Source organism: Carassius auratus, unplaced genomic scaffold (genome assembly GCF_003368295.1).
Source record: "Carassius auratus strain Wakin unplaced genomic scaffold, ASM336829v1 scaf_tig00001591, whole genome shotgun sequence".
NCBI lineage: Eukaryota > Metazoa > Chordata > Actinopteri > Cypriniformes > Cyprinidae > Carassius > Carassius auratus.
In genome coordinates this window covers 956,018-966,669 of record NW_020523372.1, presented here as the reverse complement: position 1 = coordinate 966,669, position 10,652 = coordinate 956,018, and the positions used below count along the sequence as shown (strand labels likewise).

At 35.3% G+C, this 10,652-nt stretch overlaps 1 protein-coding gene across 2 annotated transcripts; it reads left to right on the top strand.

Moving 5' to 3' along the window:
* Window positions 1-1,936: 1,936 nt before the first annotated feature.
* Window positions 1,937-10,192, top strand: LOC113069375 (GTP-binding protein Di-Ras1-like). 2 transcript variants are annotated; one of them, XM_026242427.1, is made up of 2 exons: window positions 1,937-2,151; window positions 8,215-10,192. In XM_026242427.1, the coding sequence occupies exon 2, from the start codon at window positions 8,270-8,272 to the stop codon at window positions 8,855-8,857; it is 588 nt and encodes a 195-aa protein (XP_026098212.1). In that variant the 5' UTR covers window positions 1,937-2,151; window positions 8,215-8,269; the 3' UTR covers window positions 8,858-10,192. The 2 variants fall into 2 exon arrangements, with proteins under 2 accessions (XP_026098212.1, XP_026098211.1); XM_026242426.1 differs by having other exon boundaries at window positions 1,940-2,237.
* Window positions 10,193-10,652: the final 460 nt, after the last annotated feature.

Here is a 10,652-nt window from a genome sequence, read left to right as displayed (position 1 = left end):
GCGCGCTCTGATGTCACGCCTCTCACTCTCTTCCTCCCACACACAGGCGCTTTTCTTCATTTCTCTCTTTTAATTTTAATCTCAAACTTAAATATTGGCAAGAAAAATAAGCAATTACTTCAACTTACAAACGTAGTTCTGTCGAGAAACGTGATTGCAGTATGATTTACTGTGAAAAGGAATCACACTGTCTTGTATTTTTTAATAATAAACAACATAATAGTAGGCTATTGTTTTTTTAGAACAATTAAATATATTATATAATATAGCTGACTCAGAAAACACCAGGTTATTTATTTATTTATTTATTTTACAATAGCTTCAGTCAAGAGGTCAATGAAGGTGCAGTTGAAAGAAAAGGTCAGACTGTGTCATTATAAATGTAATGTTTTTATAAAATTGATATATTTTAATTGATTAATCAATTAAAAAAATATATTTTGTATAGGTTTTGTGTGTTAGCTTCTATTTTGCTGTTTTGTAAATAGTTACACTCTTTAAAGTACAATAATTTGCCACTAGTACCCTTTCAAAATGCATTAATTCATATAAGTACATGGTGCATATAACCGCAGCTTTTGTAACATTTTTCTGAGTGTATATAATTAAATTATTGTTTTTGTTCTTAAAAACATGTTGACATGTTATGAAAATACTTACACACACACACACATATATATATATATATATATATATATATATGTGTGTGTGTGTGTGTAAGTATTTTCATATATATATGTGTGTGTGTGTGTGTGCATAATCTAAAGAATATATATATATATATATATATATATATATATATATATATATATATATATATATATATATATATATATATATATATATATATATATATAATATAAATATATAATATATAATTATTTAAACTAAGGATAGTGATGTTCAGAACACTTTTCTTTTATGACAACATACCCCAGTATTGGAAACACAAAACTATTTTGGAACAATGTAGATGTTAGTTAGTGGAGGATGGTGCTAGCTGCCATGGGTTCAAATTTAAGATGAACAAACAATATATACATGCTTATGAAATTGAATAAAATTGAAATATGCTTTCATCCCACAGTTGATATGGCTATAATAGCCTTTTTAAAAAGAGTTTTCATTTTGTTCAGAATATTGTATTCACACATCTTGGTCATCGTGGGATAAGCTGTACTGTAATTTATGTTGTGTGAGGATTTCTCGATAAGATAAAATAACACATATAAATCAGACTACTGATGTCATTTGGGTATCTGATATAAAAATAAACAAACCTCATATAAAATCTGATTTTTAAAAAAAAAAAAAAAAAAAAAAAAGGATGATTTAGCGGTTTTAAAAAGGTTTAATACAAAGGCTTACAAGCTTTCAAATGATTGTTTGATTGCTTTATCGATTCATAAAAAAAAAACATCGGAGGGAGACAAATACTAGTTCACCAGTGAGCAAAGGTTATCCTGACGCCAGCATGAGCAATCCTTATAGTAATTTATATCTTCTCTTTTTTATATCTTTTACTTTCTATTTAGACAGTTGGCCAAGCTTTCAGAAAGAAAGAAAGAAAGAATATATATGTATATATATATATATATATATATATATATATATATATATATATATATATATATATATATATATATATATATATATATATCCGAGTATATTCCTAACCATACCCGTACCTGAATTTTAGTCACTTTATTTCTATATCCCGTCAAGTCTGATAGCTGAAGCATTTCTTTTAGCTATTTTAAAATATAATAGCCAACTATTTCCATTATTCCAGTGCCTCTGTCCATCCCCAGTGTTTGCCCATAGATGAAATATCGAGCTCAAAATGGTGTTTTATTAATGCAACATGCCCCCTTTAGTGACGGAACAATGTTTCATGATCAACACGACGTAGGAGAACAGTTTAACGGTATAGAGCAGGTAGGGTTCTTGTTCTTGTCGTGTAACGGGACACAGGACGCGGGGGTGAGCCGCATATCGCGCGCTTGCGTGCGTCAGAGAGGACGTGGTAGGACAGGGGGAGTGCGCGCGCCGCCCGCACTAAGAGCAATAACAGCATTCTCAGCGACATCGCTCGATTTACGCCATGCAAATAACACGTGAAAATGAAACGGGACTGGTGCGCCAGAGAATGTAAGACATTTATCGTGTATCTGATCTCCTATGATTCCTATAATTTATGACTAACAAGATTTGGGACGTTTCTACACAGTCGCCAGGTAAGAATAAATTACTTTTCACTACATGCATCGTTGTTTCAGTATGTAGAGCGTCCAGATGCGGCTTTCCTATCTCTACGCTCGTGTCTTTGACGCGCGTCCTTCGTGTGACGGACCGCAATAGCATCTTTCGGCGCACAGCGACGTAATGACTTCGAGGATCCTTTGCATTTTGTTATCCACCGCCTTTGTGTGTGAACGATGCTCGTTTGACGAAAAACAAGGGATTAACGACTTCACACACATACAAATAAATAAATAAATAAATAAATCGCTCTTCTTCCTTAAAAAAAATGACGATTGGTTCAGTGCGAATCCATGTGAATTACGCGCGGATGATGTATTTGTCTCAGCGTGAATGTGAGCGCGACGTGTGATTGAGTAAAAAAAAAAAAAAAGCATATTCTGTTATCCACCGCCTCCCATTGCTTGGCCATTCAGGTTGCATGGCCTATGTAGCTTTATTGGAGAACATAACAGGATGGCTGTTTTGAGAATCGCCTAATTACAGCTTTAAGTGCAGTATTAAAGGCAGTTGTCACAGCAAACCCCATTGATTAAGAGATGCGGTGCTTCTCAGATCTGCATTCCATCAGAGCTCTGACGGGCTCAGGATCGAGCAGAGAGTATGAATTGAGCTGATGCGCTGTGGTATTTTTAGACATCACATGCGATAGACGTTTGCATGTCTCCTGTAGGCTTTTAGGCCATCTCAGTTACACATTTCCTCAGCTCAAGATTAAGTTTTTTTTTTTATATATTTCTTTGTGAAAAATCCAAATAAGCCGTGTTTTTAAATACATTGCCCCATGAATATCCCACAAAAGAAAATCTGAACAGATCTGAGGTTACATATTTTTCTTTAGTAATCATTCATCACTATAAATAGTTTATTTCAAGACAGTGTATGAATAGGCTACAGTGACGTAAATTAAACTCACTGTTTGCCATTCGGTTACTAAGGTAACTGTCAGAAAAATAACATGCAACATTAGAAATATATATATATATATATATAGAGAGAGAGAATATATATATATGTATATATATATACACATATACATATATATATATATGAGAGAATATATATATATATATATATATATATATATATATATACATACATATATACATATATATATATATATATATATATATATATATATATATATATATATATATATATATATATATATATATATATATATATATATTGTCTTAGTCTTCTTGCTTTAATCAGTAGCCTATATCTGATGACATTCTCTCATTCTTGTTTTTGCTCATTCTCTCCATCATCCTATACATGCCCCCAAGGGCTGTTTCCACAGTAACCAGAGAACTCCCAGAGTTCCAAAAAAAAAAAAAAAAAAAAAACGATGCACAACTGAGATGTTCTCAAGTAGCTCAGGGAGAATCTCTAAATACATCTTAGGCGTTCAAAAGGCTGATGTATCTGGCATCATGCAAACTGATACAAACCAGCAGAAAACAAATGCGATACCATTACAGTGGAGCCTCATGCTTACATCATGCACATGACCAACCAGACAAAACAGGCCTTGGAATATTAACTGTTGTAAAATCACTGTAATTCATAGTTTTGAGTAGCTTAACTGCCAACAGCAACACTAATATTCTATAAATAGTCATATTTATTGTAGAGCTGGTCAAGTTAATGCGATATTATCGTGTTGTCGCATTAATTGATTTGCGCAGACAATTATTTTATTGCGCATTAACAAAGTTTATTTTTTTTATGTATATCCGTTGCTCACCGGCTCTGAATACACACAGACAAACCATGGGTCACAGGAGGGGTGAGATGTTGATCAGTACTGGCTTAGGATGAGTGTCATCACGTGTCTCAACCAATGAGAGCATTTGGGGTGGGCCTAAGACTGCAGCAGCGCTCACGTAAATGCTTACGATCAAATTATTTAGGCTAAGCATTAACATTCACAAACTACTGACCACTGTTATTTTTAGCAGAAAAGAATCCAACGTGCTTGTAATCACAACTTCATAAGTGGGAAATATGAAGATTCCAAACTGCTCTCGCTCAACACAGTGGAGTGAATCATTTGGTTAACTTTGTGGTTTTGAGTCGTTTGGGACGTGGTAACACATTTGGTCTATCACTTTTGTCGCTCACTTTTGTCTGTGTTCTGGCGTGGTTAGTGCTCACACTCACTGATCTATCTATAACTGAACCGTGCTCTTCCAGCTGAGCCAGGGACGGCTAAACGAACCATGCCCAAGCACGGGACGGATCGATCACACTAGTCAAACGAACCAGCTTTGTGGGGTCAAATGCGCTCAAGCATGGTTAAGATTGCCTAGTGTGAGTACACCCTTATTCTCCAGTATCCCGCACACATGAGTCTCTACCCCCCTGCACCCGCACTCGCCCGTCTAGTGTTGTCTTGCTGCACTCTGCTGCATTGGGTCCCGCTATAGTGCAGGTCTCCAAGGTGCCTGTTATAATGTTATGATGGAGGCTCTGGACTCTGAGCATAACTTGTTTTTCTATAACAAACTATAAAATATTTTCTTTAAAAATGTGCTCTGGCAATGGCAAATAGCTTTTTTATATTTAATTTTTAGTACATTAATGTTATAAGTTAATATTTACAAGAACTTTATGTAAAAGGAATACTGCTGTAAAAAAGAAAAAAAGGAAAAAAAGCACCTTATTTATTTGAAGTGCAAACCAAATGTTATTGCACTTGTTCATAGAGCAGTACTTTTAATTGAAAACAGTGCACAAGACCTACTTATGAATGCACAATTGAATTTTGTGAATAATGCGGTTGATTGTGATTAATTGCAGACAATCATGTGATTAAGTGCAATAAAAATAAAATAAAAAATGTATTCGTGCCCAGCACTAATTTATTGAGATTACAGCATTAAGAGTAAAAGCCATTTCACACAACTGACAATAACTATAATTATAACTAGACAAGTAAAGTTTGTGACCAAACTTGGAAGTTGCTCGTGAAAGTGTGATTATTAGAAGTAGTTTTAAAAGCTTGCCGTTTGAAGGTGTTTGAAGAAGTCTGAAACGCAAATAAACAACACAGATAGATGCGGTTGCTAGGGCACTTGGGATGGTTGATAGGGCAGGAATCATTTTGTTTTGTTGAAATCATTTTTAGGATTTATTCACAGTTGAATGAAAAGACATTGACAGCCAATCATAATTTTTAAATAGCATTTAAAGTGGCAGGTGGCATAACTGCAGCAACTGCTTAGAATAAAAAGAAAAATATGTTGTGTTAATGTATATGCTAGTATAGCTATCATTATTATCTTTAGTCAATGTTCTTGGTGTGAACGGGTAGTTTGGCTTTCAGTTTCAAAAAACTGTAATTATGACATATGTATGTTGTATTTATGAGGGAAAAAGATGAAATTGAACATTTAAACTCATAATCATGAAATAAAAAGTATTATGCCATATCATTTTGATAATGTCAAAAAGTAAAAAAGAAGACTTTTAGTTATGACTTTTGAATTTTATTTCATATAGTTATCCATTTTTATGTGTTAATATGGTTTACCAAAGTCTATATATTTTATTCTCATGAGGCAGAAGTGGGCTTCCATACAGTTGGGCCATAAATGTATATAAAATTATGTATTGACAATGCTGATTAGCTGTTGGCACCACAAAACTGTAAATATATGTTTCCCTAGTGGATATCCTGAGCTGTGATTCACACTTTTAACACCGCTGCTATCCACCTTAATATATTTTTTTGCTTGCAAAGGGCTTATGAGAAATAAATGGCTACATTTAATGCTTTTTGAACAGAGAAGGTGGTGTAGTTACTACAGTCTAAGTGACCCACAAACATAATCAAACTCTAAACCTTGAGCTCATTCAATCAGTATTTTCAGTTCTGTGTCAGTATTACATGTGTTTATCAGTAAAATGTTACATTTTAGCTGAAATTTAGTAGCTTTTCTTATTGATGCAGCGTCTTGAAATTTTTTTTAATTATTGTTGTAAAAGGACAGAAAGTACAGAAATGATATCTCATCCAGCCATTTATTTATCTTCACTCTGACTGTTATTTTTCATATGACTGATGATCCATTGTAGTCAAAAAAGCACATTGCATCACTCAGTCTTGTGCATTAACTCCAAAGAACAAGATTTACTAAGCCTCTTTAAAAAATGCCTGACCTAAACATTTGGTCAGAGTTTTACTACAATAATAATAATAATAAGAGATGGAAAATATATATAAGGGGTAGGTATAAGGGGTTGCCAAAACATCCTTACCATTCAAAATGTGCTTTTCACTGAGATTGTGTCTTATGCTGCTGGCAAACCAAAGAGGTCTTTAGTAAGAGGCTCATCTGATCTCTGTTCATCTGAGGGATAATCATTACTGCTAATTCAGAAGAACCACTGAATTTCCCTCTGAGCCTGAGTAGATGTGAGCATTTTCGAGCACTTAAATGCAGACAAAGTTCTCTGTTAATCAGACTGCATTGGTCTGTATCATGTATATTGATCTGTGATGTGAAAATTATGCATTTGCATAAATCTCTCTTGAGGCAGTCAGGAAGTGGCCCGTCTCAAAAACATGCTGCAAGAATTCAATAAGGTGCCAGAAATATCTGGTGCGATCTTGCTTTCCACAGGAGGCTGAGTCCAATGGCTGCTTCACAGCAAGACAAATTTGTCATTAATAGATGACCTTGATGCTGATGGCAGCAGAGAGAACATCCTACTCAATTCACAAAGGCACACAGGCATACAGTTTCATGTATTTACACACACATAAGAACATTAACCGTTTCATAGTTTCATAGTTAATCTCTAAATCAAAAGAGAGAAATCAGAAATTATATTTGGCTTTAACACTTTGTTGTTATAAATGATATGTCTCATTTCTGAGGTAGCAGCATCAAACTATAATTCCAAACACCCCTCCATCTCTAATTGGTCAGAAAATGAAAGAGTCCCGCCTCAAATCTGCATTACTGGCCGATGTTGCTATACTGAGCTGGTCATTGAGGGTGCTCAGACAAACAGATCAATGTTTTGATAGTGCCACAGAGCCACAGTGTTTACACTTTTGATGGAATAATAAACCTATGCTTACTTATCACCATCTCTGTATATTAAGCAGGAATAGAAAAAAAAGAAACAAACATAATTGACTTTTAAGATCATTTCCCTAAAATGTTCTTTGTTTTAATACATTTTTCTTAGTTTTTTAATAAATAAAAATTTAAGCATTTTTATATTTTTATATATAGGCTATATATAATTTTTACTTGGATACTTTTTATTTTTATTAATTTATTTTTATTCTATTTTATTTTAGTTTTAAAGTGAGAATGGTAAAAGTATACATCTCAGTAATAAGCAGAGTATAAAACTTGAGAGAGCACACACACACACACACACACACACACACACACACACACACACATATAATGGCATTCTAAAATTACCTTTAAAATCACAAAGCTTGAATTGATTTTATTTGTATGCCCATTTCCAATTTCATTTGAAAATAATAAAAAATAAATATATTTAAATAAGTGCATAAGTAATAATGAAGCATAGCAATTTTTTTGTTATTTAAATTTTTTATTTAATAATTGCAAGACATTTTCATTAATTTTAAACATTAAAGATTTGCAGTAGTTTGGCAGTGATTGGCTTTACATTTTCATTTATTCATTATTTACATTTTCAGAATGATGTTTTGGCATATTTGTGGCTTATACGATGTTATCGCATTTTCTGAATGCAGGATGTTTCGGGGTAGGGTTAGGGGTAGACCTTCATGTTAACTTTTTTCTAATGATCTTACGTTTTCATACAGTTCATATCATAGAGATTCATACAAAATCGCCATCTCATGTGAGTTCTAGTTGTACTGTACGTTTGAGGACCGCAGAAGACAAGTAATGTGCATGTGTACCAAATTAAACTTTTTTCCTTTTTCAGATCTCAGGGAATAATTGAGGTTTAACCACCACATAACTCGACAAACCCAAGCAGCATGCCAGAGCAGAGTAACGATTACCGGGTGGTGGTGTTTGGAGCAGGGGGAGTGGGCAAGAGCTCCTTGGTTCTGCGCTTCGTTAAAGGCACCTTCAGGGACACCTACATCCCGACAGTGGAGGACACGTACCGGCAGGTCATCAGCTGCGACAAGAGCGTATGCACTCTGGAGATCACTGACACCACTGGCAGCCACCAGTTCCCTGCGATGCAGCGTCTGTCCATCTCCAAAGGCCATGCCTTCATCCTGGTCTACTCCATCACCAGCAGGCAGTCGCTGGAGGAGCTGAAGCCCATCTACCAGCAAGTGCTGGCCATCAAAGGTAACGTGGAGAACATCCCCATCATGCTTGTCGGCAACAAGAGCGACGAGACCCAGCGCGAGGTGGAGACCAAGGAGGGCGAAGCTCAGGCAAACATCTGGAAATGCGCGTTCATGGAAACATCAGCCAAGACCAACACCAACGTGAAGGAGCTTTTTCAGGAGCTCCTGAACCTGGATAAGAAGCGTGATATGAGTCTGAACATGCGCTCCAGCAAGCAGAGACGTGCAGACAAGCTGAAGGCCAAGTGTAGTGTGATGTAGGAGGATGGATCCATCCATTACTCAACATGTAACTGACTTCTCCAAGTGTACATAAGTCCCTCACCTTAAAGGAACAGTACGCGCTAAAAAAGAAACTTCTGTCATCATTTACTTATTGTCCTGCCACCTTAACCCATATGACTTTACTGTTTCCAGGGAACACAATTGGACTGGCTGCACTTATCCATGCAACTAAAAACCTTAAAAAGTTGTCCATATTACTTGTGAGATATTTTCCAAGTCTTATAAGGGAGATCATATGATATCATATGATAACTGTGTTGAATTTCAGAATCCTGATTCATTCAGACCAATTTTATGAACTGAATCTCCTTGAAAAGATGCCAAACTAAACCAGGGTGAATGTAAAACTGTAAATTTAAATTTAAAACTGTAAAGATCACTCTTCATATGGACCACCTTTATGATACTTTGATGGTGCATTTGCACCTTTATGATTCTTTTATTTCCTCTTTTTGTGTGTTAAACTGAAGTAAGCGACACAAGAGTGAGCAAATGATGACAGAACTTTCTTTTTGGGCGAACTCTCCCTTTAACTCTCCATCCCTCTCAGTTTTAATTAGGTAATCTTTAGTGCGCATCCAAACGTCATCCATCTCCCTTCCCCTGTATGTTCTGGCTCCTGTAGTGACTGTGTGTAGAAGACTATAAGAGCTGACACATGACCCAGGGAGGACGTCCCACGATTCTCACACATGCTCTCTCTCTCTGCTGCTTTCTGTTAACTTTTTATTGAATTCAAGACGGACCGAATCATCAATGTGGCCATTTTTAATGTCAGGCTGTGTCTTTAATGGCACGGTTTCGAAATGCAGAAAGAAATGTCTTGAACTGGTTCTGCATCTTATGGGTTCCTCACCCACAGGAAGAAAAGGCATGGGCACAGCTGAAGAGGCGACACTATCCGCTCTTCCAAATTACACATGTACTATCGCAGCACAAAAGAAGCCTGTTAGAAATCGGAAAACAATTCGGGACGGAGGACATTCTTAGTTAACCGGCTTGCCAGTGATGTAACCTGGTATAACAGAGTAAAGTGCATAATGCATGTCTGACGATATAAACTACCTTCATATTAAATGTGATTGAGATATTTTCATCAAAAACAGAGCTATACCTTATTAAAGCACAGTGAATAAGTCCTAAATGTGATCATTTATAAAAGGTTTTTATTTTTTTGTGATGGGGTGGGGTTCGGGTGTCGATTGATGTTTTATTTTACTCTGTTTAGTTTTTCAAGTTTTGATGGCACTCGGAAACCTTAATATATGCATTTCATCATCTAACTAAAAACATATATCTTGTATGTGAAATCTATGTGTATTATGAGCACTAATGAAAGCCCCTGTACAGCCCCTGTTTTTCTGTCAGTGTCTATATTTCCTCAGATTATTTAATGCCATTTGCTTTAGCAATACATGATATTAAAGCACTTTTAGAATCTTGAGCACATTCAAAACACAGAGCGTTAACCTTTACAAAAAAAGATGTTCTTGTCAAACACTCTGCATTTACAACTTTACTGCAGCTAAAGTGTTTATTCAATAAATATTATGTGAGGGACCAGAAAAATAAAGAAGCACAAACAAAAGGGAAATAATCATTGCTTGTTTTCTTTTGTGGTTTTGAACATCTGTATATAGTACAACGTGGCTCCAAAATTATGCATGAGAATATCTGAATTGCATTGCATTTAGAAAAAAAGTATTAAACCAGTGATGTTTGAGCTTTTCTCAGAATTAAAGTCACTTTTATTAGCCATTTATGAACCAAC